The 13,831-nt window shown below is 40.7% G+C and overlaps 1 protein-coding gene across 3 annotated transcripts in view; it reads left to right on the plus strand.

Moving 5' to 3' along the window:
* Nucleotides 1-13,831, plus strand: part of COL28A1 (collagen type XXVIII alpha 1 chain) — an 87,860-nt gene that overhangs the window by 57,535 nt on the left and 16,494 nt on the right. For all 3 annotated transcript variants that reach the window (XM_089533186.1, XM_089533187.1, XM_089533185.1), the window contains exons 20-26: nucleotides 332-403; nucleotides 788-856; nucleotides 1,532-1,603; nucleotides 2,833-2,901; nucleotides 3,535-3,603; nucleotides 7,563-7,631; nucleotides 8,391-8,459. In XM_089533186.1, the coding sequence (XP_089389312.1) occupies nucleotides 332-403; nucleotides 788-856; nucleotides 1,532-1,603; nucleotides 2,833-2,901; nucleotides 3,535-3,603; nucleotides 7,563-7,631; nucleotides 8,391-8,459 (489 nt within the window). The remainder of the gene's footprint in view (nucleotides 1-331; nucleotides 404-787; nucleotides 857-1,531; nucleotides 1,604-2,832; nucleotides 2,902-3,534; nucleotides 3,604-7,562; nucleotides 7,632-8,390; nucleotides 8,460-13,831) is intronic.

Below are 13,831 nucleotides of genomic sequence, written 5' to 3' on the forward strand. Positions count from 1 at the left end.
CCAGAAGGAGAGCACAAGGCAATTGAAAGATATTATACGTTGTCTGCTTCTTTGGTGAAATCTGATAAAACAACCCAACAGTGACAGCAGGGAGCAGCAGGAGAAACAGGAGTCTCAGGCTTAGCAGGGGGTTGGCCTTGAGAGATATCCAGTGGTTCCTACCTCTGACACCAACTCTTCTTGAGAAAACAAACATGGCAGTGTCAAAGAAACAATTGTTTTCTATCCCAATAATCAGATGACAATTAAAGCATTAGAATAAAAAATAAAGTATAATTACTAAATCAATCCCAACTGTGTCTTGAAACTTTGTTTGTATCTTCTTTCAAAGGGGGAGCCAGGGAGACAAGGATTTCCTGGAGAAAATGGGAAAGCAGGATTAATGGGGATGCCAGGCAAAAAGGTAACATGTTCTATCCCTTTAGATCCTTTAGAAAGCCCAAATGCAAGAAATGAAAACAAAAGCACTTTCTCACATGTTTCCCCACATTGGTATTATTTATCAATATCATATAAATGTGTATCTATTGAAACAAGATATTGTAACACCTCTGAGTCTAACTGAAATAAAGAAGCTGGCATCATGAGCTTTCATAGACTGCAGCTTACTTCTTCTGATGCATAGGGTGGCTCCCAGCTTCTTTCTTTCAGATAGTCTCAAAGGTCCTACAAGATCCCTTTGCATGTGGATTTTCCAGACTGACACAGCTATGTCTTCTACCATCATGCATTTCTATTGTGTTAAATTAATGAAATGAAATGAATATCCTCATCTTATTTGCATTAGGGAGAACAAGGACCACCCGGTGCAAGAGGCCCAGAAGGAATACCTGGGAAAGGTGACATGGGCCCAAAGGTATGGTTTAATATTTGTTCCTTTGATGTGTGAGAGGGTAGTGATAGAAGCAGAGGTCTTTGATGATTGACAAAATTGTATGATTGACACTGGTTTTTATCAGGGATGATGCACCTTCATGACAATCTTGTATTTTAAATATTTTCAATACTAAAGAAAAACCCACCGAAGGATATGTTGCATTGGCTACTAGATATTCATTCTGTTAGTCAAGATAACTAAATATTGCAAACAGGTGTTCCACTTGAGAAAACAACACCCTGAGTTAACTCAGCCTGGGAGAACCTTCACCCTGCAGATCAGAGGGGTCATGGAGTCTACCTTCTTAGACACTCCTCACATGACACTTTTAGGCAGAGCTCAGTTACTTCTTAGTTACTTCTTAGGCTACAGCTCCCAGGATCTGTCATGGCATTCTATTTGCAACCAGAAGGTAATTTTTCTTATTTTTCTTATTTTTTCTCTACCATTAGGTTAGAAAATGCCTCTCTCAAGACAGTTGTTTATGTTTTCCATTGTGTACATTTCTGAATAATATTTACAGTTAGACGTGGTGATTAACCTAGTATGACTGTAGTCAAGTAATGGTGTTCTCAGTTTAGATATTCTAATATATAGCAGGTAGAAAGCATCTCTTCACTGAAACTGGGCTTTTGTCTTACTGTTTTTGACTAGGGTGAAGAGGGACAAAAAGGAGCTCAAGGGATGGATGGTCCAAAAGGTATAGCAGGTCCTGTAGGTCCAAAGGTATGTTTATATCTGATGGGTTCTGTATCCCGAGAGTACATCTGTGTGCAGTTCATCATATGTGGTGCATATAATGCATCTAATCCCCATGGTTCATAACCCAAGCTGGTCACCCAGTTGTCTGCACAGCTGGTTGAAATGAGTATGGAATAAATAATTTTCCTAGTGAGTGTCCAAAAATTAATGTTTTTAAACTGGATCTTTTAAAAAATATTGTAAGCCACCTTGGATCCCATTTTGGGAGAAAGGTGGGATATAAGTACTATTTAAAAAAATGAACAAACAAATGAGTGTGTGGAGAGCTAATGTTGTGTAATGACTAGAAATACTGAACTGTGTTTTGGAAGATCTAGGTTCTAGTCTCTTCCCAAGCTATAAAACCCTGTTCTTCAGCCTAACCTGCTCTTTTGTATGGCTCAAATGGAGAGGACAAAAGCCATGTATATTGCCTTGAGCTCACAGGATGGAAACTAATTTATCATCATCTAAGGTGCATCCTGGCCACAGAGATTGTTACATTAGCAAAGGGGAATAAAATTGTTACAGTACATAGTTATTAATCCAGCCATTTCTTTTAAATGGTGTAATAGAAGTAATAATTTAGTGTGGCCTGATTGCCTTAGCTCAAAAAAACAGAAATCATTTCTAATGTTGTGATTCTATGAATTTGCAAATTCAACAGCAAATAGGGTGGGCTGAATACAGACTTAGTCATACTTGAGTAGCTGTGGCTACCTTAAGCCTGTGGATTTCAGTGGATCTTCTCCTAAGTATCACTAAGCTGTGTCCACCCTCTGAAATACTTGTTCATCAGGTGAGTTAATTTTCTTGTTAGACAAAATATTTTATGATCTTTCACTAAACAGTGGCATCATTAGGTGGTAGGATGTATGTGGTCTGCACCGGGTGATACCATAGAAGGGGGTAACACCCAGTGGCCCTCTTCCCACTGCACTCCTCCTGGCTTTGCCATGGCAGCGAGGCCTCCTCATGAGAGACCTCTGCCACCACAATGAAGGAGAAGGCCAAGTATGCCCTTTTGACTGTCATTCTCCAGCAGTCCCGCATCAAGTGACACCGGTGTGGGGACATCACAGTCACAACAGAAAAACCAGCCAACAGATCTGGAATTTTTGCCATTTTTTAATATGTTGCCATCAGTTTGTACATGACAAATGTATTTCACACCCAAGGACTGTTACAGTGACTGGTCATTTCTTTCCTTACAGGGTGAACCTGGTATCAAAGGTGCAGTTGGTAACCCTGGACCTTCAGTTCGTGGACTACCTGGCCCTAAGGTAAATGACTTCTTATTTGGTTGTCAAAGGTAGAAAGGAGTGCAAAAATGTAATATGCACTTAGATTAGGCTTGCACAAAGAGAGTGCTAAGAGGAACATAGGGATCTGCTTATACCAAGTCAGACTATTGATCTATCCTATTCACAATTATTACATTTACTAGCAGAGACTGTCTGTGGCTTCACACAGGAATTATTCCTAGCCCTACCTGCAGATGCTAAAGATAGAACTAGGATCATTTGGACTGAAGGGACTTTTATCAATAGGCATTGAGTAATCTTTTTTGGGGGGGAGGGGACTTCAACTTTCAGAATCCTCTGCCCCAGCATGGAGAGTGGCCATACTGGTTGGGGGATCTGGCCACCACAGTAAACAAAGAAGTTATTTTCTAATCTCTGAACATAGAATGGACCTTGGCTTTTGTGGTTTCATGGTTTTGTTTTTAGTCCAGTTCCTATCAAAATCAACTGTAATATATCCCTATTACTTTGCAATTTTGGCATATATGTGATTTGTACATCTATGATCTCAGGTTGTGATTTTAGAAGCAAGGAATAAATACCAGAACTAGGGACCTCCTCCCTCTGCCCCATTACAAATGCTTAAATAAAGACATTTGTTTTTATGTTCAGGGAGAACAGGGATATCCAGGTCCTCCTGGAAGTGATGGAAATCCTGGACCTTCAATTGTGGGACCTCAGGTGAGCACTTCTAATATAATAAAATATGTACAAGTGAACTGAATATTGTGGAGTCGAAGGCTTTCATGGCCGGCATCCATAGTTTTTTTGTGGGGTTTTGGGGCTACATGGCCACATAGCCTGAAAACCCCACAAAAAACTATGAACTGAATATTACTAAATACAAAGAAGTTAAAATAAAGATTGAAGTGCTTTTGTGGCAGATAGTGAGAAACATTGATTCTGATCAGTGTAACTTGTGTATGTGTACACCCCCTCCACACATACACACACTGCATGGTTTTGACCATTGTTCAGGACTGGATAAACCTGATAAGCCATAGTTAATGAACATGCAAAGATGCATCTGAGGAAGTAGGCTTAAGTCTACAAAAGTTCATGCTACCAGCTTCTTACTTTCAGTTAGTCTCAAAGGTGCTACCAGATCCCTTTGTAAACTGATTTTCCAGACTATCATGGCTGTCTTTGAATTCTACTACCATAGTTAATGAAAATAGAAAGAAGCATCCAGGCCAAATACCCTTTCCCTCCTCCTAATGAAGTTGTTAACTCTTTGCTTATTCAATCCTTGTACACATTGACAAGGAAGTTCAATACCGCTCTCTCTGGTGGGTAAGTTTAAGATAATTTTTGAACATTTTTTTAAAAACAGTTTTTCACATTTTTGGTTTTTTATTTGAAAATTTCATTTTGCAAGAATATTGTATTTGTGTAAAGCAATTTTTTTCTGCAGAAAACCAACAATTTTTCACAAACACAACAGATTTGTCCACAACTACTTGTTTTGAGCAAAGTGTGATATTTTCCACAGCTAGATTTTTTTGTTAAAAACTTCTAAAATACTAATCAATCAATCACACAAACAAAATGGTATATAGACTCTTGTAACATGTTAAGAACCCTTTCTCATTGAGAACAATAAGATCTGTCCCTACACCTGACTCATTTTAGTATTTCCAAAAAGATCTTGGCCTGTATTAGACAGAAAATAGAAAACTTTGGCTTACTAACAGTTAACAAATCAGGAATATTATTGAGGACCTACTGCTTTTGAATCTTCCTATCATACACACACACACACACACACACACACACACACGCGCCAACAAGAGGAGAATAACTGATTCTTAACACAGACTATTTGTTCTTCAGTTTAGGACATATTCCTAGTGCTTTTTTTCTATATCTCGATTTATTAGAATTCCAATTATTTTCAGCTAGTTTGCTTTGGCACTCTCTGGCTTTTGTTATTTATCACATAAGTAATATCCCAATTAATTAAAGTAATAAAAATGTAATTACAAATAGCTCCCTTGTCCCGTGGCGTGGTAACTCTTAAAGATACTTGAGATTAAGTACATCCAAAAGTGTTTACAACACTGAGGCATGAGAATAGCTGTGCCAGATCAGAGGAAAAGCTTATGTAGCCCTGCACTCTGTTCCCCACAGTGTCAGTCCATTTGTCCCTGAAAAGCAATAGGCCTCTCCAACTGTTCCTTCCCTGCTGTGGATGGCCTCCTCTATCCTGCTGTAATGCCCACTCCACAAACCACCTAGTGGCTTTCCATTTAGGGTGTAGTTTTATAAAACTGCAAATGGTGTAAACTGCTGTGGGACGGGGGGAGAGACAATTAATAGGATTAAATTAGCCATAAAAAGAGAATCTAACCCTTTCTTTCCCCTGCTATTTTCAGAGGAGGCATTTTCCTCATGATTGCAGGAGAAGAGGGCAGGGGTTAAGGCAGAACTATAGCAGGGGAGACTAGGCAATCTGTTGATTTCAAATTCTTTTAATTATTGGTCCTTCATGCTTCTGGTGATGCAGTTTGGGTATTTAAAAGCTCTACATATACAAATATATATTAAAAATTATTGCACCTAATTTGGCTTGGAAGAATCCCAGAAAGTAATAATAAAAAGGGGCAATAACATTTACTGCTCTCTGCACACACTCATAGGCATCATAGAGGAAGCATTTAAGCTGGGCTCTGATCATCTGAGTGTCAAAATAAATAATGAATTTATCATGTTTTTCAGAGGTGCTCCACCAAGTGGTGAAGGATATCTCTGTCATAAAATGTGATTTTCCTCCCCCACATTGCTGGCATTTAACTTGCTTTGTTTTGTGATTGATCATTGGAATGTGAACATGGATTTAATTTAGAAAACATGTAGCTGTGTTGACCATTGAACAAATACAAATACCTTTATTGGGCAACTGAAATGCACAATATACTTGTTGCAAGCTTTTGAAGCTGCAAGTCTTGATTGCGGAGGCATTTGTGTTTCTCAGGTAATCATATTGTGGAATGGAAAATATGAGGATCGTTGAGAACATACACTCCTCTTGCTGTATTCTTTGAACTAGATTTTGACCCTGAATTTAATAGTGGCTTTTAAGAAACCTGTGATATGGGTCAAAAGAAAAGCTAGTGGTTCTTATGTAGTTTGTGAACCCTTTAGTATCTATTCCTAATACAAGATATCACTGCTGAATGACTAATACAGAGAAGGCATTATATAAAGGAAGAATAATGACACAATCAGATAAGCTCCAGTAGCATCATGATGGTAATCCCCATAGCATGCCAGTTGTGCATGTGCAAGATTTTTTCTTTGTTGGCATTTGATTTTGTTTAGGGGAACATTCAAACACTTGATTGCCCTCATGCCATCTGAAGGAACTCTGATAGTATGTTTTAGATTTAGTGTGAAATGAAAAAGCTGGAATATTATTCCTTCTAATAACAAGGGGAAGCTATTAGACAGAATCCTCCTTTCCTAAGAGAAGGTTATTGTTATCCTGCTTGGGATGCTCACCAAAATGAAAACATGTGTCTGGCATCTCTTTCCAGGAAAGGAATTTGAAAATCAAAATAGAAAAGAAGCCCTCTGCCTTCAGATTTTCTTCTTTAATAGTGAAACTGCTCAGTATTTTTAGACTTTGGCAACAATGCAGATCCATTAGACAAACTTGAGGACCTAGACCTGTCCAACATGACCTCTGGAGTCCTCCTCTGCTATTTTGAACAGTAGCTCTCCAGTGCTATATCATATACCAGCCTTCCTCAATAGTATGCCCTGCAGATACTTTGCAGTGCAACTCTCATCATCTCCAACCAGTAGGACTCAGTGGTGGCTGGTGGCTTCCATGTCAGCAGAGTGGTATACCTACTTTGAATTTTAGTTTGAATTCAAAGCACTGACCCTTTTCCCTTAAATAGACGCAGCATCTTAGATAGTTGGTGTGGTAGTTTGAGCGTTTGGACTATGACTGGAGATCAGGATTCAAATCCCTGCTTGGCCATGGAAACCCATTGGATGACTTCGGACAAGTCATACCTTCTCAGCCTCAAAGGATGGCAATGGCAAACCCCCTCTGAAGAAACTTGCCAAAAAAAATACAGTGATAGATTTGCGTTAGGGTTGCTGTAAATTGGAAAGGACTTGAAGGCACACAACAACAACAAACATAGCTCTTGTATAGTTTGGACTAAACCCAGAATGGATTCAAACACCCCCACCCCCACCCCCAATATAGGAGTCATTATATTCTACTGGCGAGACCTGTATTTTTAAAGAGGTTCAAATGTCATTGGCTTCCATTTATAAACACTTCCTGTCCTCCCATTTCTTTCTAGTTGCTTGGAAGCGCCCCAGGTAGGAGGGAGTTGGCACACCTAAATTTTTCCTAGTCTCCTCTAGGGCATTTTTAAAGTGTAAGATGTTACAGTCTAAGCAGCCCACAACTTGTGTACTGCCTGTTAAGAGCTGAATCTTGAATGCTTTGTTCAGTGGTGTTCTCTCCAACAGTAGTCTCCACCTATCTTTCTGTTTACTTTCAAACAGGAATGCAACATGATTCCATACTTCCATGCTATGATTGACCGACATATGCAAACACTATCTTTATCACTCAGGATGTCAGATTTATATTAATGATTTTTATCTGTTTTTAGGGTGCTCCAGGTTTAATTGGACCACCAGGAACTCCTGGAGCAAAAGGAGATGGCTTTCCGGGTCCATCAGTAAGTTGTCTTCAGAATCATAAAACAGACAGTGTTGCTGCTGCTGCTTCTGAAAAAAAAAAAAAAAGAACAAAGCTATAAATATAAAGCTGTCACATACAACAATAGATGCTCAGTCTATCCATTCAGTATTGTTTCCACTGATGGGCAACAACTCTCTAATATTTCAGGCAGGGGTCTTTCCTAGGCTTGGCTGGTTAGGGTGTCATGAAAGGTCGGGAAATAGTTATTGTTGTTATCACAGTGTTTTTATTGCTAAAGAAGGAGGAGAGGTACTTCATGAGCCAAAATAACTTGGACTACATCTGTATTGCAAAAATAATCTGGGTTGACACCACTTTAACTGCCATGGCTCAATGCAGTAAGAATTCTGGGATTTGAAATTTTGTGAGACATTTAGTCTTCTTTATAAGAGAGCTCTGGGGCCACAACAAATTACAAATCCCAGAATTTCATAACATTGAACCATGGCAATTAAAGTAGTGACAAACTAGATTATTTCTGCAGTGTTGATATAGCCCTGGTTGCTTTCGTGTGACTTGGATGGGTAGCAGAGGAGACTTTTGCTGCTGTGCTGGAGGCAGCAAAATGTCTTGCCCTGATCCTGCTTGCAAAACAAGTGTGGTGCCAGTGAGCTATGGTCCCTCCGAGTCTCCTAAATGAATTCTAAATTAATTCTACTGAATTAATTCTTAATCCTATGATTTTTCTATCCTATCTTTTTGTGAGATTGACTTGTTTATATTATTCTGATTCTAGGGCCCACGAGGATTGCCTGGGGTTCAGGGACCAAGAGGCCTTAAAGGAGCAGGTGATCCAGGACAGAAGGTATTATGTGCTGTATTAATAAATAATTCCTTGGCTGCACCACACTGCAGAAATAATCCAGTTTGACACTACTTTAAATGCCATGGCTCAGTGCTGTGGAATTCTAGGAACTCTAGCTTTTTGTAGTACCCGTGGTGTCTGATAGAGAAGACTAAACATCTCACAAAACTACAATTCCTAGGATTTTGTACTATTGAATCATGACAGTTAAAAGGGTGTCAAACTGGATTATTTCTGAAATGCAGACGGAGCCGTTGTTGTTGTTGTGGGCCTTCAGTCCATTTTCTGGCTCATGACAAAACTTACACTGGGTTTTCTGGCAATATTTATTTATTTATTTATTTATTTATTTATTTATGGTATTTATACCCCGCCCTTCAGCCCTAAAGGCTATCAGAGGAGGTTTGTTTTTGCTTTCCTCTGAGGGTGAGAGAAAATGACTTGCCCAGAATCACCCAGTGGATTTTTATAGTCAAGCAGGGATTTGAATCCTGGTCCCCCAGTGTCCTGGTCCAACACTCAAACCATTACCTCGCCATTACAACACACTGTTAGCAGTTGTTCTTCCCTGGCCTCCTAGTGACCTAATCCAACACTGAAGCTATGTTGGTTTATAAACTGCACCAGTTTATGTGGGTATATGCTTTTAAGTCACCTGTTGATTTATGGCAACCCCATGAATTTCATACAGTTTTCTTAAGCAAGGAATACTCAGATGCCGTTTTACCAGTTATTTCCTCTGAAATATAGCGTAAAGCTCCTGGTATTTGTTGGCATCCAAGTACTAACCAGAACTGACTCTGCTTAGCTTCCAAGATCAGACAGGAGCTGGGGTCTTTAAAATATTTAGACCCTTGCATTTGCTTATACTGTAAACTCCTAATTATGTCCTTAGTTTTGTTTATTATTTTTTTAAAAAGCTATATTTTCTTAGTATTAATCATAAATCTCAACTTCTTCCTGTATGAGAATATCCCTCTTATAATCTGTATGAGCCTGTTTGAATCTGTTTGAATTTGGAATTAACAAGTAAAATCATTAGTCATTGATTATGACTTTTGCAAATAACAAAGGTGGGTGTTGTCGAAGGCTTTCATGGCCAGCATCCATAGTGTTTTGTGGGTTTTTTGGGCCATGTTCTAGAAGAGTTTATTCCTAACGTTTGGCCAGCATCTGTGGCTGACATCTTCAGAGAATGAAGCCAAAAAACCCACTTAACCTAGGACAACAGAAGCTGGGAATTTTTCTGAGTTTTTAAAGAAGATTTGCATTGTTGGCAGTGTGGATAATAATGAGAACAGTCCTGGATTAAACTAAGCATACATTGAATGGGTTCCAAATACATTCGCATCCTTGGCTCATTGGTGGGGCAAGGCTCCGGCCGGCTTTATAAAGAAAAGCTCCTCCTCTTCCTCTTTTCCTGCACAACTGGTTCCAACAGATGGCTTCCAGGGGCTCCCCGGGAGGAAAGTGTTGTGTCCCCCCCCCCACCCAGACCATGGACAAGTCCAGGACTGACAATGGGGTATCCTCCCTTCCTCAGCTGCCAGCTTCTTCTAAAATCCTGAAAAGATGCAGACCGATGCCATGTCATAGTGTGAATAACAAAACCGGAATGCGTGAGTGCAGATATTCGCATCATTCTGGGAAAACACAACAACATGTGATTGACCCCAGAGTGTACCCTCCCTGTTCTTTCCTCTCAGGCCAGACCAGCTCCATCTGCATTGCTGGAATTGCCTCCCCTCTCTGTCCTCTCTCCACCATTAGCCAACAACAGCAGTCTCCCACCACCACCACTTGAAAACTGTTTGGGGAAGGAGGTTTTGGAGGGTATGCAAAGGGCTACAGAATAGATCCCTGCACTCTATCCAAAAACAAATATCCTTGCACATGAGCCATATTTACATGCATAAAGTCACTAACAAAATTTTAACTACTGCCTGAAACATTTTAAGTCCTTGAAATGTAGTATAGAAATTGCTGTCATTTTCAGCTTTCAGAAACATAGTAGTGAGCTTCATTATTCTTTTGTTTTAACTGATGTTTTGAAAAGGAAGGGGAATCATGTCCAAGGGTCATTTCCCCATCCAGCTGTCATGCCTAATTGAAACTACACTGCTCCATTCTCCAGCTTTAAACCAGCTTTGTTTAACCAAAGAGCCCTCTAGTAATAATTTTACATACAAGTCAAGTTGGAATGCCACGAAACATCACTGTTTCAGAATGTTCCTCTGAGCTCAATTGGAGCTCTGTTCTCTGGCCTTGAGAGATGGCTTACATATGTGCATAACAGAGAAGAGGAATTTTACATAACAAGAGGCCCAATTCACACAAAATTGCCTGTGGGATGCATGAACAACACTATAGGCATAACCATTTTGTTGTATACAGGGTAGACATTAAGGGCAAAGGAGCAGGGGTGTGATCACAACTGAATATATGGTGCAAGTAGATGCCATTCAAACACCAAGTTTTTAAAAGCCATCAACTAAATATAGGCTATAACAGGAGAAATAACCAACCCTGTCATTCTAACTAAATAAAAGAGCAGTAACTGAAACCACCAACATAGTCCCTGGAGTGGAGGCTGAACCAGCTGCAGGAAGATTATGATTCTTAAAAAATACTTGGCCTGTTGGAGTCAAACTCAATTCCAGAAAAGAGCTGAAGGATGGTTCTTTTTATCCCAGCTGTGTGGATCAAATTGTTTTCCGTTGGAGAATGGGCTACATGTATCTCAGGGCCTCTCTTATTTGCCTAAATGTGCCTGTTGTCCTCAGGTATGGTGGAGATGGATAGATTCAATCAGAGAAGCCATGACCATGAATCTGCAATAGCTGAGTAGGGTGGGTGAGGACAGGGTGACTTGAAGGTCTCTCACTCATAGGGTCACCATAGGTTGAAGTCGACTTGAAGGCAGTTAACAACAACAAATGGTGGAGATGGCTGTTCCATTCACTGGCAGTCCAGTTAGTTTCTATATGAGGATTGGTGGAGAATCTATCTTGGGCCAACCCTGGAAAGTATAGTTTCTCCTCTGCCTGGTGAAAGCAGAGGTGGGAGATTATAAGGATAGGGGAATGTACTGGCAGATGTCTTTGTTGTGTGCTTACCTCTTCGGCTGCCTTCAGCTTTCCTGAAAAATGTAAGCCAACAGACACATTCCATTGGGGGCGGGTAGACTGCAGCCCCCAGGGTTCACACAGTTCCTGAATTCCACTTTTGTGGCCCCTAAAGCTCCCCAGCATCCCATCCTCCCCAAAAAATCATCATGCTTTTACAACTGTTTTGCCCCCAAATCATACAGAACTCTCTCAAAGTGGCAAAGCACGTGAAAATACCCCTTATCCCACAAGCACTCCAGAACTCTGTAGTACCCCCCAAATGCTTCCCTTTTCCTCTGCAATCCATCTCAAAATGCCAATGGGAAGTGACACAATATCATTTTCTGTCCCCATTTTGAGAGGGACTATAGAGAAAACTAGAGATGTTTAGGTTTGCTGTGGGAGGTCATGCAGGCAGTCTGACAGGGAGTGGACCCAAGGAGAATTGTTGATCAGAGTGTTAATCCTATTGAATTATTGGTTTGGTTTATATGGCTTGGGAGATACCAAGAAACAGGCTGTGCTTACCAGTTGAGTCTGGAGAGAGAGAGAGAGAGAGAGAGAGAGAGAGAGAGAGAGTGGGAGGAGGGAAGAGAAGCTGTGTCTGCCAGGGATAAGAATTGGGCCCTTGTCAGCATCAATGGGGTTGTTCCCACTTAAGATTTGAAACGATTTAAAATACAACGTTTTTAATAAAATCGATTCAAAATAACACTGTTCTTATCCTGCTATCCGAATCGCTTTGTTCATTGTTCCCATCTGGTTATTTAAATCGAAGTTTTTACCTGCAAGCGTTCCTACTTGGCATGAAATCGGTGTTTAAATAAAGCGATTCTTCTCCTCCATACCTTATTTGGAGCTGTCAATCAATAGTACGTCAGAATGACGTAACGTTAATCCGGAATATTTGGAAGCGATTTATCTTTTGGCATCGTTTTCATTTCATTGACTGTTTGTGAATTTAGCGAATTTAGGAAAGCGAATTTAGGAAACCCAAGCTCTTTCCAGAGGAACTATGGGATAGGTTTTGCATGACAGCATCCCCTCTTCATGTCTCCCAAAAGACAGCCAGGGAGAATCCCTTCAGAGAGCACAGAGATCAATGGGAGAGGCTTCTGGCAAAGCGAATTTAAGAAACCCAAGCTCTTTCCAGAGGAACTATGGGATAGGTTTTCCATGACAGCATCCCCTCTTCATGTCTCCCAAAAGACAGCCAGGGAGAATCCCTTCAGAGAGCACAGAGATCAATGGGAGAGGCTTCTGGCAAAGCGAAGCTCTTTCCAGAGGAACTATGGGAGAATCCCTTCAGAGAGCCCAGAGATCAATGAAGGAGGCTGCTGGAAAAGCAGGGAGGGAGCACTCTTCCCAAAGATTCTCTTTCCAGGGTTGGAGGAGAAGGCAGATTCCATTTGAGAAAGGGAGAGAGAAAGGCTCTATCCCCCCCCCCATTGATTAGAGCCCTTCCCTGCCTGGGCGAGATCAGATGTCTCCTTGCGAGGAGCCATCCCTTCCCTGCCTCTCCTCCGTTAGAAATGGGCTCTCCCCACACAGAGGGGAGGTTGCAATCCACCGGGGGAAGCCTTGAGCAGCCAGGACTTCAGGTGTTTAAAGCGCTGAAGAGATTAAGCGCCTGTAAACCATTAAAATAAAAAATAAAAATAATCCTTATCTCTTATTGAAAGACCACAGCGGACAAAGGGGTGAGGGAAGCAAAAATGGCGACAGCCAGACGGATGGGGACAGAAAGGGCAACTTCCCCAAGGACAGCCCCATCGCACTCCGCTCCTCCCATTCATCTAACGCAATTTCAAAGGCTGTTGTTCCTATTTAAATGCTCCGGTTCCTAAATCGAATCAATGGAAAAACGTAGGTCGGACCCTAGTGTTTTTTTAACACACGTTAAATGAGGAAAACTCGATTCAAAATTTTATTCCGCTCTACAATTCGATTTGTAGTGGGGACGATTGCGGGTTGCTCTAGAACCGTTCTAGGTTTAAATTGGATCCTAATAGGAACGCCACTCCTTGGATTCGATTCAGAACGCGGGGTTTCACCTAGTGAGAACAACCCCAGTGAGGACTTCAAGATTGTCTACTATAACTAAGGCAGCAAGTTTTCTGCAAGCATGTCTTCACTAATGCCTTGTGGAGTCCATAGTTTCACTATGTGCTGGCTGCAGTAAAGAATTTGTTGTATTATTGCTGTTAAATTTAAATTTTGATTTAAAGCTGTAAACTGTTTATACCATTGTGATTGTGTTTGCAA

Source organism: Sceloporus occidentalis, unplaced genomic scaffold (genome assembly GCF_023333645.1).
Source record: "Sceloporus occidentalis isolate IW3139 unplaced genomic scaffold, rSceOcc1.0.p SCAF_7, whole genome shotgun sequence".
Classification (NCBI taxonomy): domain Eukaryota; kingdom Metazoa; phylum Chordata; class Lepidosauria; order Squamata; family Phrynosomatidae; genus Sceloporus; species Sceloporus occidentalis.